Below are 16,999 nucleotides of genomic sequence, written 5' to 3' on the forward strand. Positions count from 1 at the left end.
GTGCAGCTGGGGCCAATCTGCCCCTCGGCTCCACCAACGTATTAGAGAGCCCAGTGTTCCCAGCGCTGGGAGGAGCATGGGGGCTACTGGTTCGAGGGGCGGGGATTGGGAGGCAGGACTCCTGGGTTCCATTCCCAGCCCTGAGAGGGGAGTGGGGGCTACTGGTTAGAGTGGGGATTGGGAGGCAGGACTCCTGGGTTCCATTCCCAGCCCTGAAAGGGGAGTGGGGCTACTGGTTAGAGTGGGGGGGGGCGGAGTGGGAGGCAGGACTCCTGGGTTCTATTCCCAGCTCTGAGACAGGAGTGGGGGCTACTGGTTCGAGGGGGGGGGCGGATTGGGAGGCAGGACTCCTGGGTTCCATTACCAGCCCTGAGAGGGGAGTGGGGGCTACTGGTTAGAGGGGGGGGGCGGATTGGGAGGCAGGACTCCTGGGTTCCATTACCAGCCCTGAGAGGGGAGTGGGGGCTACTGGTTAGAGGGGGGGGGGGCGGATTGGGAGGCAGGACTCCTGGGTTCTATTCCCAGCTCTGGGAGGGGAGTGGGGGCTACTGGTTAGAGGGGGGGGGGCGGATTGGGAGGCAGGACTCCTGGGTTCTATTCCCAGCTCTGGGAGGGGAGTGGGGTTGTAGAATGGCTGGTGGGGGAAGTCATTATTTTAGTCTGGGGGCTCTGTGGGTAGTTAGGGGAAGCCTGTGACCCTGATTTGTCAAGTTCAATAGCACTAGGGCTTTTCAAACAAAGACTTCCCCCCCCCCAGGTGTGGGGGACCCCGGTTGAACCCTGAGCCCTGACAGCCTTTCTCCCCACTTGCTCAGACTACAGTTCCGGGTGAAGAAGGCCGGGTGGGGTGGGGGCGGCACCCGCAGCGTGACATTCCTGAGGGGCCAGGGCGACGTGGCCGTCTTCAAAGCAGGAGGCAAGACCCTGACCATCAGCATCGGGGACGGGCTCCCCAAGAACTCCAGTGAGTGTCTGCGGCGGGTCCTGGGCTTTGCACTCAGGGGGCTGTTCTGTAATTAGCGTGGGCTGCTGGGAAGGTGCCTCTTTGGAGTCCCAGCACCCCCCCGTTTCTGCGCCCTGGTCTTGTTGTACCGAGCGCTTGTACGGAATCAGGCCCTTTGTTCCAGCACCGACTGCAGGCCCTTCCAGCTGCGCAATGGTGCCCCTCCCTAACAGCAGCATAGGCCCACCTGGAAACCCGCTGCGAGCCGGGTTGGCAGGGGTTCCGCTCAGCGCCTGGCGTCCTGCACTCCCCAGTCGTTGGGGTCAGGAGGAATGTCACACAATTTGGGCTTCTGGTCTCTGTCCCGCATGGCTAAAGTGGGGGGGGGGGGGGCAGGGAGGCAGGATGCATGGGTTCTATCCCCAGCTCTGGAGGGCAGTGATGTCTAGTGGTTAGAGCGGGGGGGAGGGAGGGGGACAGGGAGGCAGGACGCCTGGGTTCTATTATGAGCCTGGGACTAGCCCCCATCCACCCTGCTCTCTTCTGTCCCAACAGAGCCCACTAAGAAAGGGATCCAGCAGAGCAGAGGCCACCGCAAGCAACCAGCGCCCTCCAGAAGTGCCCCACAAGCCCCCAGAGGTGAGACGGACAGAGCCAAAGGGGGGCACTGCCTCAGGGGCCATCCCCAGGCAAACCTTCAGTGCGGGGGGGTGGGCAGGAATGAGTGGCTCTGGGGACTGAGACGGGGGATACAGAAGTTTGCTCCTTGGCACCCAAAGCTGTCGCCATCTGATGGCTGTTGAGTGGCACATATGAAATGAGTTGCTAGTTCTCAGACCAGCCCCTGTTGAGCAGGTGACCCTGTTGCAAAAAACAACTATCTCAGATGGTTCTGGCTGACAGGCCTGGTGCCAGTCTCCGCAGAGGGGCCGAGCTTTGGCTACGGACGCTGAGCTCCTATCTCAGCCCTGTGCAGCCCAGGTCAGAGGCGGCAGCTTGCCTTGAGCTGTCCCTCTTCGGTGGAGAACTTAGAGGGCTGTCTCCAGTGCTGTGAATTCAGCCCCAAAGCTCACATTAAAGGGGCAAGATTGGGCAAAGGCACTTCAGCAGAGCCCCTGTACTCGCACCCCCATTTCGGAAATGTGCTGAGTGTCCACGGAGCCTCCGAGGGGTTAATTCAAGTCAGAGAATAGAATCAGAGAAGATTAGGGGTGGAAGAGACCTCTGGAGGTCATCTAGTCCTGGGCTTTACCTTTTCAGATGGAAAAGGCGGCGGGCCCAGTGGCCAGCAGCCCCTGGATTGGGAATCAGGACAACCGAAATCTAGTCCTGGCTTGGCCACTGACTCAGATTCCCTGTCTGGGAAATGGGATACATAAGGCTGCGGCACGTAGATCTACAGATGGCACCGGCTGGCTGGCTGGGTGGGAAGTATTCCTGGGTAACCGATCCCCGTCTGGTGGTTCTTTCAGGGACCTGCAGGAACGGAGCTGCCCAGTTCCCCCATAATGACAACAGGCAGCGGGAGCAGATGTACTCCACGACCCAGAAACAGGCGCGGGGGCCTCCCTCTGCCATGCTGCCCAAACAGGGCATGAGCCACAGGACCAGGGCACGACCCCCCTCTGAGCAAAACTTGGAGTTCCTGAATGTGCCCGACCAAGGGGTGGCAGGGTAGGTTTTGCAAAAGTCGGGCCCCTCTTGCCAGCCTGTTCGAGATACTGCGTGCTACCACTCCCTGGGTCCTCCCTGGCCTCGGAGCTGGGCACTGGGACATTTCCTCTCCTCTTTCTAATCAGCTCCCTCCTGCTGCATTCATCCGTGACACAGCACAGCCTGCCCATTCATCACAGTGCGGGAGATCAGCATCACATCTCCAGCCCCGGGCTGTGTGACCTTGCAGAGAGGATCCAAGAGGCTGTTTAGAAAGAGAGTTTCTGTCACATCCTTCTCCCCTGCAGCTTTACCCCCTGGGTGATGACCCTACCAGCTCCCATGCAGCCTGGGAATGGGAGACTTCGGGAGGGAAAGTCCAGACAATGGCACTAGGGAATAAGCAAAGAGCGTTCTAACCTGTGTGCCCCTCTGGAAAGCCTCTTTCCCTTTTGGATGCTCGGGGTCAGGGGAATCCACCCACAGGAGCTTGTGACCCTCCTGCCCTTGGAAGGGAAAGGTAGCCAGCTGTGCGTTCTGGGTCCCCACTGCCCTGTTCCTGCCACATTCTGCTGCTGCACGGACCACGCTGAGCCGGTGCCTTTTGTTCTTTGCCCCTCTAGCATGCAGAGGAAGAGAAGCATGAATCAGCGGCCCCCTCCGGCAGGACGCCCCAAGCTCCAGCCCAAGGTCACCGGCCCACGCTGCCAAGCTCTGTATCAGTACATCGGGCAGGACGTGGATGAGCTCAGCTTCAACATCGGGGACGTCATAGACATCCTGCTGGAAGGTACGTATGAGGCACCTGCTGCCCTCCCCCCACCCCGTGTCATACACCTGAGCAGGGGCAGGCAGTGCAGCCCAGTGGGCAAAGGGATGTAAGGAAAGGAGAGGAGTCTATGGACGCAGCAACCCTGCCTTGGTGTAGCATCCTTCCTCCCTGCAAGCTGGGCTGCCAGGGAATCCGAAGGTGTCTCTGTGGCTGATTAGCCACGTCCTCGTGTCTTTAGAGATCCCTCCTGCCCTGGGTCTTGGCAATACACAAGCCATCAGCAGGGATGTCCAAAGAGTGTGGGATCCTGCTCAGTGCAGGTGGCCTTGGCATGAGGAACGTGGCTTTGTCAGCTAGCTGGGACACCCTCTTCCCTATCCCGTGTGGCCTTTGCTCTGGGCGATGGGACATTACACACTTTTTGGCTGCCCACTTAGCAGCTTTGCATAGTTCTTGGACTCTCTTGGGAGCCTTTTCCATTGCTTAGTTGTTTAAGAACTTCTCAATAGGCACCTTAGGAACATGCTCATCTCGATTATCCTCCGCCATCGGGGCTTCAGTGCCAGCCACTTGTGCTGTCATGAGCAACACATTACTCACTGGCCGTCCGGCTGGTTTATCGTCAGTATATCGCTGTATGCGTGGAGGGTTAATGCAGCACCGGCTCTTTGCCTGTTCATTGTGTAAGGGGGGACTGTTGCCCCCTTACTAACAGTCAGTGCGGGTGTTTTACTTGCTAGCTCCCAGTACTAAAAAGGGGGAAGGGTTGATGGGGAATCAGGGCCCTGAGACTGACAGCCCCCAGGAACAATGGGGAGAGGCCAATGCTCCGGGTCAGCCAGAATGACAGAGCAAGCAGGCTAATCAGGGAGTCAGGAGGCCACGGAGGTCCCGTCCCTCCATGTGAGCTGGATTTGCCTGGGTCAGACAGAGTGGGGCCGAGCTAAGGAGAAAGCAGGGGCCCGAGCTAAGCTGGGGAGCAGAGCTGGGCCAGATCCCGAGGGACCAGAAAAGCAGCCCAGAGAGAGCAGACCCTGTCCTGGGAGCAGAGCTGCAGCAACCAGAGCCAGAGGGGCAGAAAAGCAGCCCAGGGAGCAGGTCAGTGCTGGGAGCAGAGTCACAGAAGCAGGCTGCAGAGCAGACCTGTCCTGGGAGGAGAGCTGCAGCAACCAGAGCCAGAGGGGCCAGAAAAGCAGCCCAGGAAGCAGGTCAGTGCTGGGAGCAGAGTCACAGAAGCAGGCTGCAGAGCAGACCTGTCCTGGGAGCAGAGCTGCAGCCCCAAAGCCAGAGGGGCCAAGAAGCAGCCCAGGGAGCTGGAGGCAGAGCAGCAGCCGTGCAGAGACAGAGTGGTGGAGCTGGGGCTGGAGCAGTCCGGAGCTGGGTGCGGTGAGCAGCTGGGGAGAGCGAGGGGGACCCTGGGCAGCGAGCCCAGCACAGGGAGACGCCTCAGCCAAGAGGCTCTGCAGGCCAGGCTTGGATCGTAACCCCGACAGGGCGGGGGCGACACAGGGCAGAAGGGTCCTGCCACTTAGAGCCTGAGAGCGTGTGGCCACCACCAGAGCGAGTGTCCAACCCACAGCATCCCTGCAGCACGGCCAGGGCCTGAGCAGGAGGCCTGGGACTTACGAGGAACAGACTGTGAACTGCCCTGACGTTCCAGAGACACTGTTTGTGATGTTCCCTGCCACCGAGCGGGGTGATGTGTTTCCTTTAACCTTTCCCATTTCCCCTTATTCTTTTTCAAGTTAATTGTTGATTAAATAACTTGCATTTGCTTTAACTTGTATGTAATGGTCAGTGGGTCAGAGAAGTGCCCAGTGCAGAGAGAGTACCCCGGAGTGGGGACACCCTAGCCCCTGTCCTAGGTGACCACAGCAGGGTTGGGGGTCGAGCCCCCCAGGAATCCTGGGCCCAGGCTTGTTGGGGTTACAAGGACTCTGCCAGACAGGAGAGGGGAAGGGGAGTCCTCAAGGGCAGGGAGGCCACTGGGTAAAGGAGGGGGGAGTGAGGACTCAGATCCTTTCGCTAGCCCACTTCACCGGGGTCGTGCAGAAGCCAGGAAAGTTCCCCACAAGAGCGGGACTATTCCCCCGCTTACAATTGCACCATCATAAAGCAGAGGAGAAACCCACCACATGGCTTGGGTTGGATCCTTATGTCAGGCACGTTCCAAATGCTCCCTCTCCGCCCACCAGGGCATTGGCCTGAGGAGTAGCTGCTTCACCTCACAGTCACGTGAGAGGCTTCTGTCTAGGTAAAGGAACCTGGACATGGCGCCCAACAGAGTATCGCTTAACTGGGTGACAGTGGAGGATATGGGTCACCTGCAGACAGATGCCTCAGATGGACAAAAAGACTAAAGAACCAAAAGGAAGAATCAAGACCAAAGAACTTAGCAGAAGCATAGAACCTGTTTGCAGAGACTGGAAAATGTAATGGAGCCATCGGTGCAACCATCAGGGAGTATTTCCATCTCGGGGTCCCTGCTGCCCTTCGTACCAGCTGACTGTGCTGTACTGAATGCCTATTCACTTGTTCAGGAGTGGGACCCTCCATGGACAAGCAGAGCAACACAGGGCTGAGGACACACCCTGGCTTCCTGCCTCTGACCAAGGAACCAGCTGAATTGTCATGTACAATCATCTTCCCCGTGTTGTGGTCGTGGAATTAACACACGATGTCGGAGAAGTGTGAACTACCAAGGACAATCTGACTTCCCCAGGGAGTCTGCTCATAGCCTCAGAGGTCTTTGCTTGCTCCCTGGGAGCCGCTGCGAGGGGTTGGTGATGTGTGCAGTTGTATTTCCATAGCTGGCTGGCATGCGATCTGTTTGGAGAACATTTCACTCGTCGATTTCTAAGGCCAGACGGGATGGATACAGTTCTGTCTTCTGACCTCCTGTGTAACCCAGGCCAGAGAACTTCAACACAGGCCATAGGATTTTGTCAGATGGCTAATGGTTTTGCCAGGGTGGAAATCTTGCTGGTTAAGGTTAAATTGGACAATAGTTTCTAACCCCTTCCTGAAAAGGGATGAGTAACAATCCTTAAAAGGGCTGCTTTCTTAGCCAGGTGGCTACTGAGCTACGCACTGGGTTTGGGCCGTACCCATATAGGCTTGCTACGGTGAGCCATGGGTACATGTACCACTCTGCCATGCAGCTCACCAAACAAACACAGACATGTACCCAGCTCTCTGCCTCTCGCCCATCCTTGCCCGAGTAAGACGGAGATTGCAGGGCATGCCAACAGCACTGCTCTTGCCCTGCATTGAATAATAATGATCCCGTCAATTTTTTTCCAGATCCCTCCGGATGGTGGAAAGGTCGGCTTCATGGCAAAGAAGGGCTCTTCCCTGGGAATTACGTGAAGAAGATCTGAGCAAGCCTCAGTCTGCAGGCTGCCCAGACGGGTGGAGCAGAGAGAGAGACAAATGAATTCATCCAACCTCATCTTCTGATCAAGAGAAAACAGACCCTGCCCAGTGAGCACCGGTTCCCCTTCCCGACTGGGGTGGGAAGAGCAGCTGCAGGCCAGATGTGTAGCAGATGGACAGCTCTTCAACAGCCAAGCATGGTGCAGAGACTATGGCACGAGCGTTGTTTGGATTTCCAGACGCTGGCGTTGTCAGTTATGCTTGTATTTAAAGTTGGGTGGGTGGGTGGGGGCAGAGTTAACTCCAGATGGCTGCTGGCAGCTGCTTGTTGTGCCCTTCTGCTGAAGCTGCCATTTTACCGAGTGCTTCGACTCCCTTTCCGGTTTCCTTTCCCTTGCGGTGTGGCTCTGCTGCCCAGCCCGAGCTGCTGCTCTGCTGTTGTCCGTGACCTGGAGCCACATTGCGTTGTCCACGGAAGTCACCTGCACTGATTTCTGTCGCGAGTTAAGATTGTAAGCTCTTGGGAGCAGGGACTGGCTCTTTGTTACACATCTGTGCAGCTCCTAGCACGGCGGGACAGGAAGAGGACAAATAGTAAGTAAGAATGATGTTGTCCTCACTTATAGCAGTGGTGACTTTGACCGTGTGACTTGGCACACCGCACTCATACATTGTTGCTGTTGCACAGTGAATCCTGAACCCGGAGCTGTGGGGAAAGCAGAGATGGGGGATCCGAAATTTCAGCCATGGTTAATCCCAGCAATGGTTAACGACTGATTTCCTCAGGGCCCCCTGCAGTGATATAGAAACTCTTGCCTTCCAACCTGGGACCAACACAATGGGGATGCTCTTCTGAGACTGCACAGTTACCTCAAAGAAGACGATTCTGTATCTAGATTTTGCTGGAGGGGGTGGAGCAAGGAAACCGGCCATTCTCCAAAGATGGCGCAGGTACAGTCTCCTTTCGATACGTCTGAGCAGCGCAACGTTAGGCTGAACTGCTCGGACAAACCATGTGGGCCCCACGGGGGATCTGGATGCATATTCGTCAGGGAATTCTAACAACGCTACCTCTGGAAAAGCACGGGCTGTGCGAGAACCTGGGGAACCTGGTGTCACAGAACCGTGTGCGTGTGTTGCTGTTATCTGACTACCTGGGGAAAGAGTCACAGGGAATATTTAACAGAAGTGCTGAGAGCCAATTATTCTCTGGGGAGGGGAATTTATTTTCAGACAAGTCCGGTCTTATGGCCCTGGTTGACTGGGATGCTCCAAAACCACTGACTCAACTGATGTAGGGATTTGTCATGGCTAATAAAGAGCTTGGACTGCCCCAAATTAGCAGATCAATAAAGGGAGAATTTTGCTTTGTTTTGTATGCTGGGCTGACTGTGAATGGATGTTCATCTTATATCGTCAGAGGATTTCTGGTGGGCAGCCTGTTTTGATTTATCTTCGTGAGTCTCACCCCTAGTAAAGCAGGAGACACAGACTGAAGCTGAAACAAAATTGTTCCGAATTTGCATTGTTCTTCCCGTGCAAATGTCACCTTCAGGATCTGGGAAATGGGTTTTGTTGTTTTTCTCCGCATGGGTTGAAAGCTTCTCAGCTCACACCCTCAGCACTTCGGCTGGAAATTGTTTCACACTCAGTTGCTGAGTGGTTTTTGTTGAGAAACAAGGTGGCAAAACTGTCCTTGTGGGTTGGCTAAAACTTTTTCCTCGTTCCTGTTCTTTTCTGACCTGACATCCGTGTAAACGGGGAGTGGAAGTCTCTGCGGATGGTCGGTAAGACCTGGGCCCGCACAGGTAGTGTGGGATGTTCTGCTGTAGGTCTCCCACAAGTTGTTCCACTCTAACTAAATCACTGAATAACCCAATATTAATTGGGCCAGAGAAGGCGCAAGAATCGCTCTAGCCCAGTGCTAAGGGGCCTCACCTGGGAGGTAGCAGATCCCTTCTCATCGGGCAGAGCGGAGATTTGAATTGCGGGAGGGGGATGTCCCAGGTGAGTGCCCTAACTGCTGATCTCAAGGCTGCAAGGGAGGGCAGGCTGCCTTTGCCTCCTTGTTGCTCTTTTGTGTGGTGTTAGGCAGCCTCCGAGCATGTCGATTGCACATAAGTTAGGGGGCATAGGTGCTGACTTTCTAATGTGCCAGTGGGTGCTCCCCAAGGCCCCACCCCTTCCTCTGGGCACACCCCGCTCCTCCCCCCTGCCTCCCCCAGCGCCTCCTTGCTCCCCCTCTCTCCCTGCTGATCAGTGGGGCAGGCGGGAGGCGCTGGGCGGAGGCTGATGTTCAGCACTCAGCTTTTCCTGTGGGTGCTCCGGGGCCTAAGGCAAGCAGCACCTGTCATCCCCAGTTTGTGGCTTGCAAGCAGTGATGGGGGAATGGGGCTTAGGACATATCCCGCTCCTTGGCATCTCCCAGTGGCTAGCGTAGGCAGCTCCCTGCTCCGCATGCTGGCTGTTTTGGCACCTATCACACAGGGCCCCTAGGCGCCCAGCTCAGGCTTTGTAGGGCCCGGTGTTGTTTCTGTGAGTTTCCAGGGAGATGTTTGCAGGCTCAGTGTCACAATGCCTAAGTCTCTTTGTGGGTCGGGGCCTCACCTGCTGGGCTATTCCATGTGCTGTAAAGACCGGGCTCTTTTTCAGCACTGACAACTTGTGCTCTCCCCTCGTCTCTCCTCTTCTCAGGGTCTTACGCTGTTTGCTACAAGGTGGCAATCTAATAATTAGCTCATCTTATCCATAGATCTCAAAGCCCCTTCAAAATAGGTTAGTAGCATTAGCTCCCTTGTACTGCTGGGGAAACTGAGGCACAGAGCAGGGCAGTGACGTGCCTAAGGTCCCCAAGTCGACCTGTGGCGGAGCCAGGAATAGAATCCAGGTCTCCTGAGTCCCAGAACAGCACTCTGTCCACTAGGAGGAACTGTTTCTTTTTTGCAAGACCTCTCGTGATGTCTGCAGAAGCCTGAAAGATGGGCATGAATGCAGGAAGGCCTGACCAGAGGGAAGCGTGAATCTGGAGGAACCCCAACATAACTATCTCTTCCTGACCCCCATGCATGCTCCCTTCCCTGCTCCCAGGACTTTCCTGTTACACACACACACACAATACACCATGGTATCCCCTGCAGCCTCTTATCCCAGAGGCCTCCCCTACTGCTGTGACCCTCTGGGGTAGTAGGAAGGGGAGTGGGGATGTTTGGGGGAGACTGAGATGGGTTGTTTCAAAGAGGGGGAGCTGTGCTGGGGGCAGGGGCCAGCCCCACCAGGCCTCAGTGCTGGTACCTCATCTTTCCCCGGTACCAGCTGAAGGCTCTTTGCCCGGGGGGAGGGTGTGTGTGTGTGTGTGTGTGTGTGCTCCAAGCCGTCGGTCCCGTCTGCCCCACACACACACCCCGGCCCCACTTCGTATGACCTTTGGGTCTGTCTTCACTGCAGCATTAGCCCAGCCCTGCGCCCAGGTGTTGCCCCAACCCCTTCCTGTCCACACACACATTCAGTGGAAAATACAGTGGGGAGCTTTATATACATAGAGAACATGAAACAATGGGTGTCACCATACACACTGTAATGAGAGGTTTCCACTGAATGCATCCGATGAAGTGAGCTGTAGCTCACGAAAGCTCATGCTCAAATAAATTGGTTAGTCTCTAAGGTGCCACAAGTCCTCCTTTGCTTTTTACTGTAACGAGAATGATCACTTAAGGTGAGCTATTACCAGCAGGAGGGTGGGGGGTGGGGGGAACCTTTTGTAGTGATAATCAAGGTGGGCCATTTCCAGCAGTTGACAAGAACGTCTGAGGAACAGGGGGATGGGGGGAATACACGTGGGGAAATAGTTTTACTTTGTGTAATGACCCATCCACTCCCAGTCTTTATTCAAGCCTAAATTAATTGTATCCAGTTTGCAAATTAATTCCAATTCAGCAGTCTCTCGTGGGAGTCTGTTTTTGAAGTTTTTTTGTTGAAGAATTGCAACTTTTAGGTCTGTAATCGAGTGACCAGAGAGATTGAAGTGTTCTCCGACTGGTTTTTGAATGTTACAATTCTTGACGTCTGATTTGTGTCCACTTATTCTTTTACGTAGAGACTGTCCAGTTTGACCAATGTACATGGCAGAGGGGCATTGCTGGCACATGACGGCATCTATCACATTGGTAGATGTGCAGGTGAACGAGCCTCTGATAGTGTGGCTGATGTTATTAGGCCCTGTGATGAATATCCCCTGAATAGATATGTGGACCCAGTTGGCAATGGGCTTTGTTGCAAGGATAGGTTCCTGGGTTAGTGGCTCTGTTGTGTGGTTGCTGGTGAGTATTTGCTTCAGGTTGGGGGGAGAGTTGGTGGCCGCACTCTGAGGCCATCAAAAATGTTCTTGTGAGACCCCATCACCCAAGTTAACTCTGTAGTGAAATATTCCCCGTGTTGTGAAGCACTTCAGAAGATCTGTCAATGGCTATTAGCCAGGATGGACAGGGACACAGCCCCATGTTCCGGGTGGCCCTAAACTTCTGACTGCCAGAACCTGGGAGTGGATGACAGGGGATGGATCACTCGATAATTGCATGGTTCTGTTCATTCCCCCTGAATCACTTGGCACCAGCCACTGTCGGAAGACAGGATACTGGACTCGATGGCCCATTGGTCCGAGCAGTCTGGCCGTTCTCATGTGCTTACGATCTTATAACACGCGCTCCACAGAACAGAGAAATGGGAAGATGGGGCCACCTGACAGGACATCTCTTGTGTTCCTCCAGCCGCTCCATACACGTTTACCATTGCTGCAACTACCCTGCCCATCCACTGCCGCTGGAATTCTGCCACCCTATGGCTGCCCGCCCCTCAGCACCCCCTTGGGCCAAAGTAACTCTTCCAAACACACCAGGCTGGCCTCAGATTCCCCCCTGCCTCCACCCTCCCCTTCCCAACGCTCTGTGGGGCAGTGGGGCAGAGAGCTTGTTGGTGCTGCCGGACGAGAGGAGGGTATGCTTTGGGAGGAGGGGGTTTCTAAGGGCCGAAATGGCTGTGGGTGGGGACAGGGTAAAGACCCCAGGGGCTGGGGGTATCACTCCTCACCGCAGCCCTCTTTCCTTCCTCTCTCTATCATTATGCAAATGTATATATGCAAATGTGTGTACATTTGCGATCTGCTGGTTGTGCTTTGAGGAAGTCTGCAGGGGGAAGGTGATGAAAAGGTCAGTGCTAGCAGGTGCAGTGCTCCCTGCCTGGCCAGCCGGCAGAGGGGCTGGAACTAGGGGTCCCGGGGGGGCTGCCACACCCCCTGGCTTGAAGTGGTTTCCATCATGTGCAGGGTTTACAGTTTGGCTCAATGGCTCTCCCCACCCCCACTGTGCAAACAGTTCCAGCCCGCTGCCAGCCAGCCGTCCTCGGACTAGTAACCCTCCAGGCCCGCTTTCTCTCTGCCCCCCCGCCCAGTTCTGCTCCCCATCCCCGGGAGCCCTTCCCCGCACATTCAGCCCCAAGCCTGCCAAGCAGATGCTCCACTCCGGAAGTGATGGGGGCGATGGCATTTTCTCTAGGGTGGGGCAGACTCTCTGAGGTGAGGAGGGGAGATGCAGGCACAGGGGCTGTGGGAGCTAGTCGGGGTGACCCGAGAGCAAGTGTGAAAAATCGTGACGGAGGTGAGGGGTAATAGGCGCCTGTCTAAGACAAAGCCCCGAATAGCAGGGCTGTCCCTATAAAGTTGGGACAGCTGGTCACCCTAGAGCTAGTTCTCTCTAGGGTGGGGTAGATTCTCTCTCTGAAGGGGCGGGGAGTGACAAGACACAGGCACGGGGGTTGTTGGGAGATGAAGTTTTTTTCCCCCCAGGTTGCTGCAAAACTGACTTTGGAAAAGGGGAGGAAGGAGATGAAAGAGGGGGCAGGGGACAAGGGATGGAGGATGGGAGACCAAAGGAGGAGGGCAGGGGACAAGGGGGTGGGGGGGTTGCTCAATGTTTGAGGGAGGGTGGTGATTTATAGGTTCCAAAGCCAGACGGGACCACTGGGATCATCTCTGACCTCCTGTATCACACAGGCCAGAGAACTTCCCCCAAATAACTCCTACAGCCGATCTTTTAGGAAAACCACCCCATCTGGAGATGAGAATAGCCAGCAGGGACCTGCATTGAGGAGGGCTGAGTGAATGTGCCTGTGGGTGGGGGGAGAGAATACGTGGAGGGGAGAGATTGGTCCCCCACACTCAACAAATCCCCCAGGCCTCCACTGTGCACCCGCCCCCACCCCCCTTTCAGGATCGCCACCGTCTTCGTGCAGTGGAAGAGGTCTGTGCTGTCTCTGCATGTAACGGGGCTGGGTTCAAAGCCTGCTGATAACCCACAACGTAAAAAAAGAAACAAACCCTAACATCGTTTGCCCTAAATTACTGATCTCCCTTCTCAGCCTGACCTCCACCTCAATGGAGCTTTTGTCAGGGAATTGCCTTGTTAGATTTTATTAGAAAGCGTCCATGAACACTAAACAAGAAGCCCGGCAAGGACATTACCATGTGATATTTCTAATGATACGAAGAAAAGTAGTAAGCTTAAAAAGAACAGGAGGACTTGTGGCACCTTAGAGACTAACCAATTTATTTGAGCGTAAGCTTTCGTGAGCTTCAGCTCACTTCATCCGATTGTATCCGATGAAGTGAACTGTAGCTCACGAAAGCTTATGCTCAAATAAATTGGTTAGTCTCTAAGGTGCCACAAGTCCTCCTGTTCTTTTTGCGGCTACAGACTAACAGGGCCGCTACTCTGAAAGTAGTAACCTTTACATCACTTTAATTCACTGCAGTTACCGCTAGATGGCACCATGCGCCCAGCCAGAAAGCCCAGAACCTCACCAGCCAGGAGGTGAAGCAGACGCAATTGTTTAATCCCTTGTGCTACATTTTGATCAAACCTCTTAGGCACCCTTGACGGCTGGGAAAGTGCCCCACGGTTATGCTGATCAGGGGAAGGGGAGCCCCCATCCTGAACAGACCGGGGCATCTGGTCTGGATGCTTCCCTGCACCTGCCCTCTCCAGCAGCACAGCTCCTGCATGGGTTCTTCAAGCAGCAGAATCTCCCGGTTAAAGAGCTGCTCAGACATCAGCAGAAGCAGGGGGTGGCCTGCTCTGCCCCACCAGGCCGCAAAACCCCCTGGCAGGGGAGATTCTGCAGGGAGGGGACACGATACCAAGGATGTGGCTCTCCCCCATGCCATGGCCTGCACTCCAGGTCCCCCAGAGCTGAGAACCCTTCATGCACAGGCGTGGTGGGGATCATCTAGTATTAGCAGCCATTTTACAGCTGGGGAAACTGAGGCACGGTGTGGCGATGGCCCAGCTCCTCAAAGACATTTAGGTGCCTAGCTCCCATGGGAATTAGGTGCCTAAATACCTTTGAGGAGCTGGGACCTAGTAACTTGCCCCTGTGTGTGTAACTTGCACACACAGCCAATCAGTGACAGAGACAAGGTAGGTGAGGTGATATCTTTCATTGAACCAACTTCTGTTGGTGAGAGAGACAGCAGTCGGTCCAACAAAAGATGTTACCCCACCCGCCTTGTCTCGTTAATATCCTGGGACTGACACGGTGACAACACCGCTGCATGTAATCAGTGACAGAGGCCGATCGCACCATGTCTCCTGGGTCCCTATGCTGCCACCAGTCAACCATGGCTCCTCCCAGTGAGGTCACGAACTCATCACTGTAATAAATGCTGCGTGAACATCTGCATAGCTGGGTCTCCCATCTCCGTGCAGCTGCTGGAGTCACAATCCCCTGGAAGGGTGCACAATAGGCTGTTGCTTCCAGTGATTTTTCATGTCTTCATTATTTATAAACTGACTGGCTTTGGGCAAATCAGATCGGGAGGGGACGGATCGGGAGGCCATGTTTAATCTGAAGCCATTACTTGAGGCAGAAGGAAAAGGTTAGAGTTACTACAGAGAGTTCTTTCCCAGGTGTCTGGCTGATGGGTCTTGCCCACATGCTCAGGGTCTAACTGGTCACCATATTTGGGGTCAGGAAGGAATTTTCCCCTGGGTCAAACGGGCAGAGACCCTGAGGGGGTTTCACCTTCCTCTGCAGCATGGGGCACAGGTCACTTGCAGGCTTAAACTAATGTCAGTGGTGGATTCTCTGTAACTTAAAGTCTTTACACCATGATCTGAGCACTTCAATAACTCAGCCAGTCGTTATGGGTCTATGACAGGAGTGGGTGGGTGCAGTTCTGTGGCCTGCAAGGTGCAGGAGGTCAGACTAGATGATTATAGGGTTCTCTTCTGGCCTTAAAGCCTCTGAGTCTATACTACTGCATGGCCCCACATGCCCCTTCCACCCAGAGCCATGCCTGGTAACAGCAAAAACTACCCTGTGGAACTTCCTCAGAGCTAAACATGCCTTTGGTCTGGGAATAACTGGAGAAACTTCGGCCCAAAGGGCAACTCAGAAAATGTACAAATGCCTAAGAAGAAGGACTTACTGTGCATTAATCATAGGCATCTCCAAGGGGCTGATGGCTGTAATAGCTAAGCATCTTCTGTACATTAAAGACCAAAGGCTCCTCACCGGAGGGAAGGATGGAAGATTGAGGAGCACTCTCCATTTAGGAGCAGTGGCCTGTCCAAGGTCACACCACATGTCTGCAATATAGCCAGAAACTGATCCCAGGACTCCTTTTAACAATACTAACCCCTAGCTCGTCACTCACCCTTTGCATCAGCAGCTCTCAAAGCACTTTACCAGAGAGGTCAATATCCTTATGCCCATTTTACAGATGGGAAAACTGAGATACAGAGAGGGGAAGTGACTTAGCCAGGGTCACCCAGCAGGCCCGTGGGTGAGCTGGGAATAGAAGAGCCACGAGGATCTCTCTTAAAGGAGCAGAGCTACTAAACATGGGGCCTAGTCTCCCTTCAGAAAGGTTTGTACAGCTCCCACTAAGAATAGCACAAAGGTAACCTAGGGCAGAGGTTTCTTCTGTATCTAATAAACACATAAACATCAGTCTCAGCCATTCATCTCATTCCTGCGAGACCCATTACTAAGAGTTATTGAAAACTAGACTGGACAAAGCAGTAGATAATTAGAGGAAATCCCTCACTATCTAGTGGATGACCCAGGTCAGCGGGCCACAGACTGGTTTGCGGTCCCATGTGAACATTTTCTAAGGCCCCAAGGTACCAGGATTTTACTGTACAATTACAGCATTTACACAGCATTATGCTCAGTCGCAGTGTTTGGGGATATGGAGGGAGGGGCTGCTGGTCCTTTTAATAATGAGAAAAGACATCTTTGGCTTTGGCAAGTGTGAGAACCTAATATTCTCCTTTTCTGTCATCCAGGATCTGTGAAAGCCCTTTGGGGCAGAGGCTGTCTCGTGGTTCTGTTTTTGTCCAGTATCTAGCACAATGGGGCCCTGAACAGGATTGGGGCTCGTAGGGACTTCTGCAGTACAAATAGCCATGCCAATTCAACCTAGTCAAGCCTAGCAAGTTCTTAAAGAACCTAAAATGTAATCATAAGGTGGGATTTTCAAAAGTGCCTCAAGCAATGAGGTGTACAATTCCCACTGAAGGTTGACAGGAGTGGGGTGCCTAAATCCTATAAACTCTTTGGAAAATCTTGCCGCTAGGCCCTGAAGTGGTAGAGTAGAGGGTCCGTCTGCACGGACCTTGTTGCTGGCTCAGGGCTGTTGTGAGATGGGCTCAGTTCCCGTGGCTGCTCTTAACGAACAGACGTGGGGGCGTCTCACACGCCTGGCCTTGCACAGAGCAACACCTGCCAGCGAGCCGCAAACCCCACGCCCGCGACAAACACCCGAAAGGTCAGGATGCTGCCGCCATTTTCTGCACCTGGATGCGATGGCTCGGTGCACATCTGCCACTCCGTGCATTGCCCTAAACAAAGCCCGGGTGCCCCATGGCCTGGGCGGAGCTTTGGGGCTGGAAAGGGGGAAGACGGGGATCTGCCCCCTTCTATGAGCACCATCACCTCTGGCCTTTAAACAAAAAACGAAGGGGGAAAAAAGGAAGCAAACAAAAAGCAGGAGAGAAGCACATGAGAGACACAACCATGTGATAGGAGAGAGGGAGGAGGGGGGACCAAGGGGGTAGGGCGCTGGAGTCACCGCCTCTTGGGTTTGTGTTGGAGTCTTGTCAACTCCAGGAGATCCCCCCCCCCCCCCCCCTTTGCTAAAGGAATCTAATCCCTCACTTCCCTCCTCTAACAAATCCCTCCCCCTTCTCCCTCCCCCCCCCCCC

General features: G+C 54.5%; 1 protein-coding gene across 1 annotated transcript in view; it reads left to right on the plus strand.

Moving 5' to 3' along the window:
- The window catches only part of MYO1F (myosin IF), a 47,605-nt gene extending 39,484 nt beyond the window's left edge, over positions 1–8,121 (plus strand). Inside the window, exons 24-28 of the mRNA XM_048831109.2 lie at positions 816–964; positions 1,499–1,582; positions 2,416–2,617; positions 3,220–3,386; positions 6,672–8,121. Coding sequence (XP_048687066.1) covers positions 816–964; positions 1,499–1,582; positions 2,416–2,617; positions 3,220–3,386; positions 6,672–6,748 — 679 coding nt within the window. The 3' untranslated portion in view covers positions 6,749–8,121. The remainder of the gene's footprint in view (positions 1–815; positions 965–1,498; positions 1,583–2,415; positions 2,618–3,219; positions 3,387–6,671) is intronic.
- Positions 8,122–16,999: the final 8,878 nt, after the last annotated feature.

Source organism: Caretta caretta, chromosome 25 (assembly GCF_965140235.1).
Source record: "Caretta caretta isolate rCarCar2 chromosome 25, rCarCar1.hap1, whole genome shotgun sequence".
Classification (NCBI taxonomy): domain Eukaryota; kingdom Metazoa; phylum Chordata; order Testudines; family Cheloniidae; genus Caretta; species Caretta caretta.